Source organism: Carassius gibelio, chromosome A3, assembly GCF_023724105.1.
Source record: "Carassius gibelio isolate Cgi1373 ecotype wild population from Czech Republic chromosome A3, carGib1.2-hapl.c, whole genome shotgun sequence".
Taxonomy (NCBI): Eukaryota; Metazoa; Chordata; class Actinopteri; order Cypriniformes; family Cyprinidae; genus Carassius; species Carassius gibelio.
Window position 1 is genome coordinate 27,249,130 of NC_068373.1, and position 14,407 is coordinate 27,263,536.

The 14,407-nt window shown below is 36.1% G+C and overlaps 1 protein-coding gene across 2 annotated transcripts; it reads left to right on the forward strand.

Annotated features, from left to right (window-relative positions):
- The first annotated feature begins 415 nt into the window (after window positions 1–415).
- On the forward strand, window positions 416–14,348 carry LOC127954963 (tetratricopeptide repeat protein 39A). Of its 2 annotated transcripts, XM_052553424.1 has the most exons (18): window positions 421–693; window positions 2,294–2,398; window positions 3,708–3,839; window positions 4,819–4,877; window positions 5,081–5,148; window positions 5,758–5,822; window positions 5,965–6,064; window positions 6,146–6,211; window positions 6,331–6,439; window positions 7,001–7,068; window positions 8,580–8,639; window positions 8,909–9,070; window positions 10,459–10,550; window positions 10,753–10,873; window positions 11,010–11,121; window positions 12,895–13,009; window positions 13,090–13,206; window positions 13,302–14,348. In XM_052553424.1, exons 1-18 carry the CDS (start codon window positions 659–661, stop codon window positions 13,411–13,413), a joined length of 1,698 nt encoding a protein of 565 aa, XP_052409384.1. In that variant the 5' UTR covers window positions 421–658; the 3' UTR covers window positions 13,414–14,348. The 2 variants fall into 2 exon arrangements, with proteins under 2 accessions (XP_052409385.1, XP_052409384.1); XM_052553425.1 differs by lacking the exons at window positions 12,895–13,009; window positions 13,090–13,206; window positions 13,302–14,348 and adding an exon at window positions 11,630–11,868 and having other exon boundaries at window positions 416–693.
- Window positions 14,349–14,407: the final 59 nt, after the last annotated feature.

Below are 14,407 nucleotides of genomic sequence, written 5' to 3' on the forward strand. Positions count from 1 at the left end.
GCCATATACCTTTAAGTCTTCATGAGACCTTATTAATTAATCTATTTTTCTGTTTGTGTTTATATTTTCACACACGCAGTAAATAATAAAAATTATATAAATTATTGTTAAATTATAAAATATGTAAATAATTTCATAATAATTTCTTATTTGTATATATTTATATATTTATGCATAATCATGAATTAAATAATAAAATAAAAACAGTAATAAATATTAGATGCAATTAAATATATGCATTTTAAATATTTAGAAATAAAAAGGTTTGGGCAAAATTACCGATTAAACAAACAATTCAAAATAAATTCTAATTAATTATTTACATACAAACATATAGTTGGTGCGTCATGTTATCAGTCCTTCACCCCAGCGCTAGATGGCGCTACTAACCTCTGTCCCATGGCTCCGGTCTCCTGTCATTAAACCTGCTGTGAGCCCGAGGAGGAGTCAGAAACTCCGTGCTCTCACTTCAGACAGCCGCCGAGCTCTGATCCTCATCCCGTGCCAGCTCGAGCTCCCAGCGTTCCTCACACATGCAGCATCTTCAGGAGCAGTGACAAACTTTCTTCTGGAGCTCTGAGAGAAATCCTGAGCACTTCAGGCAGGTGTTCGTGTGGCCACAAGGCCAAGAAGAGGACAACAAACAACTAAATACACCATGTCCACTGGGAAAAATGCACCTGGTACAGGAAAGTGAGTTGTTGATGTCTTGTTTAACGTTTATTTGAAAAGAAATGAGAGTGTTGCATCAGTGCTGGGTATTTTCAACCATCTGCTACTCAGCAAAACTCAAACTGTCATGCTTTGTGGTTCTGTAAGTCTCTAAATTGCTGATTCAGTGAGTCTGTGTTTAGTTTTGGCAGTTTTTTTTTCTCTTGATGTCAAATGTTCACATCTCTTCCTTCCTTGTTTTGCAAGAGTCTGGTTTGAGCTCAGCTCATGTTCTCAGTGAGAGAATGAAACCCCATCCCTAAATACAATGCTAAAGACAGCTTTACTGCTGGCAGATGTGCTCTTAATGTTGTTCAAGTGAAGTAATTGACTGTGCAGTGTGACACATTCATATTCTTATCCAAAGGCGCTGGCTGTCCGTGCCCAGTCTGTGTGTGCTCTGAGCAAACATCAAACACCTTGACGAGTGACACAGTGTGTGAGCCATATTCTGCAATGCATTTGTGTTTTAACATGAGTCATTGCAGCTTGAGAGTGTTAAAGGTTACCTTCAATTACTTGCAATTGCTTTAAACCAGTCGTTTTTGCATCTTTACCAGGATGCATGTGGATTCAAGCAAATGCATGTAGCTTAGTTTATAAATCCCATAAGCAACAGGTGCCAGAGGGCCGTATGTCTCACTTTGAGAGCCCATGAATGTTTATCTGCTCTAGAAGCAGGATCAACCAGTTGACATTAATTAGTCCTGCTATATATATCTTCAGTGGTCATGTGCTGTAAAACTCAGCATCAGAAGCATTCATAATTAATAAAGGGCACTGCTGACAGGTCTGAATGGAGTCCTGGTATTTAGTAGTAAATGTCATTCATTTCACCAAGCGGCTTTGCTTGTGTTTGTGTGGGTTAACTTAACATCGAGAGCTATGGAGCAAAGAGGACAAACCCAGCCTTAGTGAAATGAAATAATAAGATAATTATTTAAATTTTATGTGCAATATTTGTACATTTAAAATTAAGTTTTGTCTATATATACAGTATATACTGTTCCAATTATACACACACACACACTGTGTAATGGATATATTTGTATTTACACAGTCACATAATTTTTAGCTAAATAGTTTAATTTAAAATATAATTGGTTTATGTGTTCTAAAGCTTTGTCAACTGATAATTCTTCCTATTTTATTTTAATATTTATGTATTTGTTTGCATTTTGAATTATGTTCTTATATTATGGGATAATTATTGTATATCTCTTTATTATTATTATTATTATTATTTTTAATCATAGGTAAAAATTGATAGCCTGTAAGTCGCTTTGGATAAAAGCATCTTCTAAATGCATAAATGTATTTATTTCTATTTATTTTATCTCTTTGTTATCATTCAACCTTGTTCCATCATAAATGAATATATTCATCTGCAGTATATTAATCACTGGAGAGCTTGCACTTTAGATACTGGCTTCCATTTAAAAAATAAAAATAAAAAGACCACTAATAATAGTCTAATCTAGTCATTAGAATTAGTTTTCTATAAAGCTGTTGAAGTCTTTGGCACGTGCTCATTGTGTGTGTGTGTGTGTGTGTGTGTGTGTGTGTGTGTGTGTGTGACCAGCTCCAGACAGATGTCCCTACAGGTCTGTCTTGATGAATGCATGGAGGCCATGGATCTGTTCCTCAACAACCACTTCAATGAGAGTTTGGACAAACTCCGGCCACGGTGAGAGAAGTCTTATTTCAACCTTCCTGTGTTCAGTTTCTGCTCCAGTATCTGTGTGAGTGATCTTAAGAGCAGGAGCTGTTTATTAAAGGAGTGGTGTGTAACATACCAACCCCACGATGCTCAGTTTTCAGTCAGATGCTGCGGTGAATGTGCCGGTCCCTGAAGCACTTGTAGTAATTGTAGATGTCATCCCGTGATAGCAGGCTTTATTTCCATTGTGGCAGAGTTGCATCAGGTGTGCTCCCTCGTCCAGGATGTGAGGTGTTTGCCTAAAGCTCACACCCTCATGTCTGACAATAGTCCTGCACACGGACCCACTTCATTAATCTGGAGCTGGGAAGGAAAACTAGTTAGTGACTCTAACCCTCATTTATATACACAGGCCCACCTGGAAGTACGTCATTCTTGGTTTCAGACTATAAATCTTTATTTTATTAGTATTCTAGGACAGTTTTGCGAAGTAAGTTTAAATTCTAATGAAGTACCTACTCAGAGAGAAAGTAACTTTAAACTCACCACAAGTTTTATTAATCGTTCTAATTCTATGAGAATAGTGAAGTTTCAACTATATAATTAGATTAATTTTCTGAGTGATTTGTTTTTCCAGCTGATGAATGATAAAAACATTGACGACCAATCAGAATCCACCCGACTTTTAAGAGCTCAAGAATTCAAAGCGGCTGACGACAAAACTGAAGCGCACATAATAAACAGAATATTATTTCTTTATTTTAATGCTTTAAATGATAGTTTTCCCCAAACACATTTTTAAAGAAAATATTTTTACATATAATATTGTAATATTAATTCATATTTTGTTTATTGTTAACTGACAAGGCTTTAAAGTTAATAATTATAAAATGAAAATACTGTACATTTTGTTAAAATTATATACAAATTATGTACATTTATTTACCTTAAAGCATTAATTAATAATTTTGTTCAAACACTTTTATTTAAATTTGTATTTATTTTTGTGTGCATCAATATTAATAATTAAAAAAAAAAAAAAAAAAAAAAAAAAAAAAATATATATATATATATATATATATATATATATATATATATTATTATTATTATTATTATTATTATTATTTTTTTTTTTTTTTTTTCATATAAAAAAATAAAGGTGTGTTCTTGAATGAATGTGATGGGAACATAAGGGTCCAATACTTAATAATTGCGTTCACATTTTTGCATAGAGAAGGTTTAAGGCATTAACTTTCTTAATTTGTAACTAGTAGCCTGCTGTGTTGGAGTGTGATCTCAGGTTGTGTGTAAAAGCATGTGTTGTGTTGTATTCCAGGGCAAAGGAGAGCATGTATCACGCTCTGATGTATGCCACAGTATTAGAGATGCAGGCCATGATGACCTTCCAACACGACGACATAGTGCATGCTGGGAACACGATGAAGAGCGCTCAGGAGGTGTGCCAGAGGTAGAAAGAGAGCCAAAACACTGCGTTTGTTTCAGTCATGGAGAGGCATGCTCCCGTGACCTTTCATTTTTAGGCAAATGGGGTCATTTCCATGTCAGCTGACTCGATCCAGCCACTTTAAAATTTGCTTGCATTTGCATGTAGATGGAACTTTCTCAAAGACAAGCAGCTGGTGATGGCTAATGGGGAGTTTTACTGGCCTAACATGACATAGATTAAATGGAGTGGAAGAGATGCATATATGTCCTACATATAGCATGTGCTTCCCATGTTACAGTGCTGCACTAATCCAGATGACTGTATGTGGGTGGATTCACACATCAGCTCACTTTCAGTTTGCTTAAGAAACAATGAGTCACACGGCAGATCCTTCTCGTGATCTCCTCCTAAACCCCTCCAAACATCCTCTTGGGAGAGTGACGTTAGTTTGTGTGTGTGTGTGTTATATATATATATATATATATATATATATATATATATATATATATATATATATATATATATATATATATATATATATATATATATATATATATATATATATATATAATAGGTATATATAATAGGTATATATCAGTGCTGTCAAAATATGTTTTTTTAAACACAATATATCCGTTTATGGTGTATATTTATTAAGTATATATTTTACAAAATATTTACATGTGTGTGTGTGTATGTATATATATGTGTATGTATGTGTGTGTGTGTGTGTGTGTGTACATGCATGTGTGTGTATTTATATATACAGAATAAATATATACAGTATACACACCAATATATTACTTAAACAATAACTGTTATTTTGGATGTGATTAATGGTTTGACAGCACTAATATATACAGTATATATGTGTGTATGTATATATGTATATATATTGAGTGCCTGATCTTAGTCTGATCACATGTGGATGTAATTATGTTAGACATGCTTATTGTGTGTTTTTTCACTTATCTCTTGAGTTCTTGCTGTTTTCTTTCAGGTTCCGAAAGAAGTCAGGTGGTCTTGGGACTCGAGGAGCAAATGATGATCTTTCAGAAGGTGCGGTTATTCTAGAAATCTCACACATCTCACACTATTAACGGAGCAATACAACTCAAACAAACCTATTATGTAGCACAGTATTCATTCTGAAGAAAGATGAATTTGGTCAGTTCTTGGCTAAAGCTAGCCAAAATCAGTTAAAGTTTTAAGATGCTTCATTTAATAACTGTTTTATGATCAAATGTGTTGATGTTTTACAGAGCAGCTCCATGCTGAAGTGTGTTATGCTGAGTGTTTACTACACAGAGCCGCTCTCACATTCTTACAGGTTTGACACTTTTCAAGACAAATTTCACTCAAAAACAGATCATCTCAGATGTTTTTTGTAAACTATGTGTGCATTTTGGTGTCTTCAAGGTCTTAACCTTAATGTCTAGAACTCAATATATATACATTTTACCTCAGGTTAAAAGAATTGTTCAATTTTTAACATTTTATTTTTGGGGTGAAAAATTTCACTACTCACCTTCAGGCTATCCAAAATGTAGATGAGTTTGTTTCTTCATTTGAACAGATTTGGAGAAATGCAGCATTACATCACTTGATCAGTGGATCCTCTACAGTGAAGGGGTGCCGTCAGAATGAGATTCCAAACAGTTGGTAAAACATCACAATAATCCTCAAGTAATTGTGATGTCTTTATCATCTGTTTAGATTCTCATTCTGACGGCACCCATTCACTGTAGAGGATTCATTGGTGATCGAGTGATGTAATGCTACATTTCTCCAAATCTGTTCAGATGAAGAAACAAACTCATCTTCATTTTGGATGGCCTGAAGGCCTTAATTCTTAATTTTGGTTTGACCTGTTCCTGAGGCCTAAGGCCACTTTTAGCTCAAATCTGCACCTGATTTCTCATTCTCTGTTTGTTGACAGGATGAGGATATGGTTAGTTTTATTAAAGGAGGAATCAAAGTACGGAACAGTTACCTCATATACAAGTAAGTCTGTAGCAAGAAAGTGAAGGAAATCTGTGGTTTCACTGTCCGTAAATGATTCTGGTTTGTGTGCCAGCATCATGCCCTTGAATTGAACTGTTCATTGAATCTGTCTGCTGTGAGTGATGTCATCATTCTCATCCAGGGAGCTGCACGCCTTCGTCCAATCAGATACCACTTTCAGAGGACCAAATCACAAGCACTTAGAGGGCGGAGTCTCTTTTGGGATTGGAGCTTTCAATTTGGTATGTTCATCTGGAATATTGCATCTCTATTCCTTATGAATAAACTCCAGATTGACAGTTGTGTTCTTCACTGTTACACAGACTCTTTCACTGTTTCCTGCCCGGATACTCAAGTTGCTGGAGTTTGCTGGCTTTTCTGGAGATAAGGTGTCTCCTGAATTGAAAAATTACTCCGTTCTCATTATTGGAGAGACATTGCAGTGGGCTTGTTCGTGTGTTTATTTTTTTGTTAATAATCTTTGGTGTGTGTGTGTGTGTGTGTGTAGGAATTTGGCATCTCTCAGCTGTTCACGGGTGCCACCTCTTATACCCTGCGCTCCATGCTGTGCGCCCTCCTCCTACTCTGTTTCTACACCTTCCTCTCCTTTATTTTAGGTAAAGTGCATTTGTGATACATTATGCATTTGATATTCACATAAAGCAGACATCTTACATCATTAATGCAATTGTGAAAACTTAAGTGATAGTTCACCCAAAAATGAAAATTCAGCTGTCATTTTAAAGTTTCAGTATGTATTTGGATTTCATTGATAGGTTTAGGATACTGTTTTTACAAAAATATGAGCAGCACAACTGTTTTCATCATTGATATAATCAGAGATGTTTCTTGAGCAGCAGATCAGTATAGTAGAATGATTTCTGAAGGATCATGTGACACTGAAGACTGAAAACTCCGCTTGCATCATTTGAATTGCATTACAATTGAATTTTGCTTTGCATTTGAAAATATTCAAGATTTAGATTGTAATAATATTTCACAATATTACCGTTTTTCTGTATTTTTTTTATCAAATACATGCAGCCTCGGTGAGCATAAGAAACTTCTTTCAAAAAAAAAAAAATCTCACTGAGCCCAAACTTTTGAACAGTAGTATGTATTGAAATGATGAGTTCTCAGATATTTGTTTGTTATTAATAAAGTGATGTTTTGTGTAGGTACTGGAGAGGGGGAGGTGGAGGAGGCAGAGCAGCTATTGAAGCCATTTCGACTGCGATACCCACGTGTACGTTTCAGCTTCTGTCTTTCTGCTTTATTTATAAATGTAAATATAAAACTGATTTCAAATTTAAGGGCCATTTTGTTTTAAATACTAGTACTTTTATTCCTTTTGTACGTTAAAGACCCCATACAATAGAAATAGTGTTTAGTGGAGTTAGTTCATGTCCGCACTCTTTGAGCTGACTCGTGCTTGTTGACAAATTCACATATGAACGGATTTAAACATTTGAAAATGTTCGCAGCGTTCACGGCCAACTTTGCAATGTCTTGTTCCTGCTGTCAGGAAACCAATGTTACTACCAGAGACGTTCTCTTTCAAGAGTTCACTATATATTCTGGAACATTGAGAATGGGAAGAGTATACAATCAGTATACAATAAGAGCGGCAATTATCAGCCTGAACCTAGGACTAAGACCACATCAAGCATGTGGTGTGAGAAAACACACAATTCCCAACCAATAGCAATCCTGCTAGGAAAGCCTGCAGCTGATTGGTGGAGCTAAACCAATGAAATTTACACAAATTAGCATATCTGGCCAGAATAAACAAGTAGCAGCACTGAATTCAGGGCAGATACAACAACAATAAGTAAGGTACAGTAGCACCTTATAACCTAACAAAAGCACATCTAAAAATGTACATAGGCCTGCACAGTGTCAACAGCTGTATGTGGTAACAGAGGTTAGACACTCAACAAGAGCACTTGAGATGCCAAGGATGGCACACCAAACTTGTAAAACCTCCCGAAAGTATTCTGTGAGGACCAGTCGGATGCAAAGTATATATCCCAAATAGATGTGCCTTTAGATCAGGCCCATGTAGAGAAATTAGCCTTTGTCAGCGCTTGAAAAGGGATAGAGAGAGAGCTTTCAGAACCAGTGCTAAGTCCCACGGTGGCAGGCATGTGGGGTATAATCTCTTTTCCAATCAGAAATCTGACCAACAGAGCGTGCCTCTCGATCGATTGCCCATCAACTGAGGAACAAAACAAAACAAAATGCCACAAACTAATTAAAAAAATCAATTAGTTAGGACAGCTCCCCGGGTCTATGTCTTTATCACAGCACCTTTTCACAAACACTCCCCATTTAAGAGCTTACAGACGTAGAAGGTGCCTAATAGAAGGTGTATAAGACTCAGTGAGCTTGTCAAACACACGGGATGGACAGGGTGCTTAATCCCTCTGTGACCCCTGAAGTAGCCACACATTAAGTCTCCACAACACCAGGCTGGGGGCGCCATATCGAGCAACTTGCTTGAGACAGCAGGTCCCTCCTGAGGGGGATTCACCAAGGGGTACCCACCAGCATCTCCCTGAGGTCCAGGAACCAAGGTTTATACTATAAGGTTATCCTGTTGATCCTATAAGATTTCAGGATGTTTGGAGAAGGGGAGGAGTTACCACTGCCAATTGTTCGTAATGTGAACCCTTGAAAGGGAGCTGTGCTAGTCAAGCCATAACATGGGGTCTTCATTGGGTGTTTTTGGAGCTCATGTTGTGATTATCTCTCCAGGGAGCAATATTCCTCTTCTTTGCTGGTCGAGCCGAAGAAATAAAGGGCAACATTGACGAGGTGAGAAATGGGTGGAGAACATTTACAAGAACTAATCCTTCATAAAGCTGAGTACTGAAATATTAGTCATTTGGAATCTGACCACATAGCGTTTCAATGGTTTAAAAGACTTCAGACTGATAAGAAGACAGTTAAACTATGGCAAGGGTCAGAGAGGGGTGGAACATGGTTATGAAAAACTAAATTACAATATTTTGTAAGAAACTGAGGCTTATGTTATGAATGGACTTCACTAACATTTTGCCATTATTGTACCTCCTCATGTCCAGGCGGTGGCGCTGTTTGAGGACGGCTGTAAGGCCCAGCAGGCCTGGAAACAGTTTCATCACATGTGCTACTGGGAGCTGATGTGGTGCTTCACCTTTAAGAGACACTGGAAGATGGCGTACTTCTATGCAGACCTGCTCAGCCAGGAGAGCCGCTGGTCTAAGGTGACCCGGCTGCTCCAAGAGAACAGTTCATGCAGAAATTAGTTTTTGTTGCATTTCATGATTAAGTCCCATGACAATACATTTTTTATCACCTGAGATCGAAAGTTTTAGTATAAATCTATAAATGTACATTATGTTTTGGAGAAATGACTAAAAGAGCAACATCCTTAATAATGCTAAAGGCAGTATAGTTTACTGTATGTTTTTGAGAAAAACCTAATTTGTCTCATTGAGCTGTATAGACATTTCTGCGCCGCACGTTTGAAACGGCCTCCACCTGCAAATGTAAATCAAGTCTGGGATTTTATTGGTGTTGGGAAAATGTCTGCATCATATATAATGCAAACTAGAAAGCAATGCAATTAGTTTTCCATGTTTTGCCCTCTTTAAGAGTGTTTAAACCCTTAATTTAATATTTTCAATTAAAGTATGTCATATCTATTTATATATATATATATATATATATATATATATATATATATATATATATATATATATATATATATATATATGGCATATTTTTCTATTTTAAGTGCAAATAGCAATAGATTCTATTTACACAAAGTGAAAATAGCTTATTTTCTTAGTGATGGATGCTAATTACACTAAGTGCAAATATATATAGATTCTATTTACACTATATTAAAATAGCAGGATTTTCTGCTGTTTATAGCTACAATTTATTGCAAATAGTGGCAATTATCTGCACCTCAGTATTGCAGTACATTATATATTATAAAACCGTATGCAATTATAACTTATTGAGTGTAAATTTAAATTTTAATTCAACTTATCAAATTGCTCCCACTTCATTGGGACAATAAAGCCCTCCCTACATTTGCTCTAACCCTCCCTGTTACTTTATTTTCAACTTTTTGATTATTTCCTTCATTTTTTTATTGAAAGTAAATGCTTTTCTGATGTGATTTGAAATTTGAAAAGGGAGAAAAAAAAAGTTAGCCAAAAAGTGGATTTGACTCCTGGTCACGTAATAAAGAGCACAACACGTTTTTACTATCTACGCCACAAAAAAACGAAGGGCAAAATGAGAGATTTCTTCACAATTGACGAAATGTTCTCAGCAGTTGGTTAGTCAACAGTAACGTTAGTCAATATTTCTGGTCTAATTGCAGACAGACTTCCTCCTTGGAAACATCAAGTAAAAGCGTACAGGTGCAGACCCTGAGATTGAACTGTATTTGAATAAAAATTGAAGTTATGCTACAGCGATTCAAACAATGACTGCCGTGTGTGAGCTGTGTAAATTGGCTTTGTGTGTGTTTGCCAGGTTTTTGTTTGAACTGGTTGGTTCTGTTGCTGGTGGTGATTACGTACAGTGTGTTTCCAGTGTGCAGAAGGATTATGATGATTTTCTCTCTCTCTCTCAGGCCATGTACGTGTACATGAAGGCAGCTTATCTCAGCATGCTTTCAGACACAGAAGCCCGGCCATTCGGGGATAATGAGGTGGATCTCTTTAGGTACATACTTTCACAAGTAATGGCACTGCCAACACAGGAGCAGAAATGAACTCTTTCCTTGTGTACATCTCGCTTTCTGTGGGTTTACTGGATATGTGTTAACACTGTTTCAAAACTGAGACGTCAGCTGACTGATGGAATGAAATAAAGATTTTTTTTTTTATTCCCGTTCACCTCCTATCTATCTTTTTCGGTCTATCAGACAGGTACCAACATACAAGCAGAAGATAGCGGGCAAATCTCCACCCACAGAGAAGTTTGCCATTCGGAAAGCAAGACGGTACAAAACCAGCAATCCAATTAGACTTCCTGTTCCCGTGCTTGTAAGAATAATGCATTGCATTCAACTCACTTCTTTCTAAACGCTTTATACTTTTCTCTAATAAGGCAATATATTTATATATATACTTTAAAACAGAGGCAACAGCGTTTATATTCTGAGTGTTCTTCATATTTTAGGAGATGATGTACATGTGGAATGGTTTCTCCATAATCAGCAAACAGCCTGAGCTGACAGAGGGCATGATGGAGACACTGTTTGAGGCAGAGCGCACTCTACAGGCCGCCCCAGGTAACGCTACACAAAGTCCCCTGTGTATTAAAGAGGACATTGGATGCCCATTGCTATAAATTAATTAGGCTTACAAAAATAAAATAAAATAAAATCATGAACATACATGAACAACAATATCACATGAAACCACAGAGTAAAAATTCCAAAATGACATTTCCCTTACATTCAACCTCCAAAAGTGCACTCTACTTTGCCATGTTACGTTCATTTAGTTGACTAGTGCTATGTGCCGTATTAACAAAAACATCTGCTATTATGAACGTGATATTGCATACTTTGTCATTGATGTATGGCTCTGTCTATTAAATGCCGCTCCATCTGAAAACACGCAATGGAGATTTATCACAGAACCGGCTTTACTGAGGAGATGATGCGCGTGAAAATCACATGTGATTTATCATGCAGCCCTAAGTTTGTTTGTTGATCTCAAAGTACAAATCAGATGAGGAAAACTAGGATGCTGAGTGTATTAAAAGCACTGCCATTACTGTTTTTTTTTTTTCAGGGCGTGGAATGGTCCGCTGTGATTGGTTGTTACTGTCTAGAGTGCATGGAATGGTGCACTGTGATTGGTTGTTACTGTCTAGAGTGTATGGAATGGTGCGCTGTGATTGGTTGAGTGGATATAGAGCATTCTGCAGAGAAACGAGACTGTTGTTTGTCACGGTTTGGAAAAAAAGGAGAACAAATGACCTAGTAACTTGGTGGCAGATATCGTATTTTGCGTAAAATTAAAAATTAACTTTTCAGTACCAACCAGATAATACACTGATTTTGGTGGGGGGAAAAAAAGGCGTTTATTGCATTTTGGAACCAAACTCTTCATATATTTATGTGATAATACAGGACTGTCAGCTGTCGTGGGTGGGGCCCTAGTAGTATGACATCATGTTTCTCGGAAAATCAAAACGGCTTGATATTTTATAAAAAAAATATCATAAAAATGTTTTATACGGGTTAAAAAAAAAAAAAAAAAAAGAGTGAATGAATTTTTAGAATTGTAGGGTGGTTGTCCAGTCCACACACTGTTTATATGCGAAGCCAATATAAAAATGAATATTGCATCAGAAATCTGTTACGCCCAGTAGCTGTATCACTCTCTGCTGTTTACAGAGAATATGTCTACAAATAAATGCAACACTTTTAAAATAGGTCTTAACACAAATGAATTGTTGTCAGTGTATAATAAGGTAAAATATTATTGCAAAAACAAATATGTAGTCTAATTCAAATGTTAAATGATCAATTGCTCAGTAATATATTTACAACATTTAATGATAATTTTAATATTATCAATTGCTAAATATTTCATGGTCATTTTTTAGTGTAAACATTGTTGATTTTATTACACATATATCCTAATGATTAGACATTTCATCATATATTCATTTTTTGTAATCTTTTTCTCAAAAATTATAATTATAATTTTTGTTACTTGAAGTAAAATAATTGTGAACTGAAGTAAAAATATATGCAACACGTAAACCGCTTCCTTCTATGACTGTTTGTTTTGAAGAGTAAGTTCTTTTCAAACTTATGGAATCACAGAGTTAATTACACTTGATTATTAAAATCTGCTGAGCTTGAAGTCATCATTACTGCAGAGGAACCAGAGGAAATATATTTTCCTTTAAATATTGTTTCTGACAATAGCAAACCTTACAATAAAAAAGGTTGCTGTTTGGTTTTATTTTGTTTATGTGACCTTCCTATAGAGTAGTGTGGTGTACTGTATACAGTGTTTTACATGTCCTCTTTCTGTATGTGTAGAGAACGAGTACTCCATGGACGACACGTGTGTAATCCTGCTTCTGAAAGGCCTGTGTCTGAAGAACCAAGGCCAGATGCAGGCGGCAGAGGACTGTTTCAGACAGATTTATATCAGGCCAGTGCCTCCGCGTTAATGGATTTACCCTGCTTGTACTTTCTCAGGATGGTGTTTGAGATGTTTTGTGTCTTTAACAGTGAAAAGAAGTTGAAGTTCGATCATTACCTGGTTCCTAACGCTCTGCTGGAGATGAGTCTCCTGTACATCGACACCGGGAGGAAAGAGCAAGCCATCAAACTCCTGCAGAAAGCCAAGTGAGTTCAGTCTAGGAATAAATCCTTGCGTGCTGTTGGCTTCAGTCTGTCAATGCATCATTGTCATGAAATGTTCTCCTTATCTCTCCGGTCAGAAATAACTACAAGGAGTACTCAATGGAGTCTCGTACGCAGTTTAGGGTCCATGCGGCCCTGACCAAACTTAAGGCTGACACCAGCGACCAAGATGAAAAAACAGCATTGTAAGGAAAGATGATCTTAAGTCAATGGCGTCTCTCCTCCTGAAAGACCGGAGCAGAATTACACGGTCCCCTTATGGGGAGAACGAAGGACCAAAGACACGGTGTGCTTGTTATGCAGTGGCACTGTCCAGTGTTGACCTGTCTCATGCTTTTTTTCGGGGGCGGTATTATAGGAGACACTAAAATCTTATTTTGTACATATTCCCTCACAAGGTTATTTTTGCCAAACCAATGTTTATTTCAGATCACTTAGTGAATAGATGAATGGACATTTCAGATGTTAACCAGAGTTTAAGCTCCTGTGTGTTAAAATTTAATAAAATTTACATTTTAGGGAGCATTAGAAATTAAATTAATATTTTTCTGTATATTTTTTTCTCTCAAGTCCTGTTCAGGTTTGATAAGGGAAACTGACAGTGTTTACAACAACAACAACAATAAATAAACAATAATAATTAGACAAACCATTTTACACTAAGTTGTAATTATGATTAAACCGGTTTATTATTGTAATGCTGGGGGGGTTTGGATACTTTATTATTGATGATTATATTCCTTTCTTGAATAAATCAAGAATGTTTATAATAATCAAATGGTTCAAATAGCATCATACATATTCAAATGCTATGGTTATTTTTTTGTTGTGTTGAAATAGATTTTATCAGTACTTAATATTTCATCAAAATGTTGATATTTAAGTATTTTTGAAATGTTTAATTTATGCATCATTTTATAGTAAGTCAAGTCGTAAAATCAATGCAGTTATTTAGCAACACATGCTCTGGGTTACTGTATGAATAAATCAGTTTTCCTTGACAATTTACACCCATCTGTTTTTTCATGCATATGTTTAATTGTTTAGTATACATGCTTTTACTTGATGAAGAACTAATCAAAATTCAATGAGGGATTATTGTATGAAAAAATCAATTCTTTGAATCTCATTCAGGCAGACATGCATAAAACTTAGTTTATATTAAAGTAGTATTAAATACAGG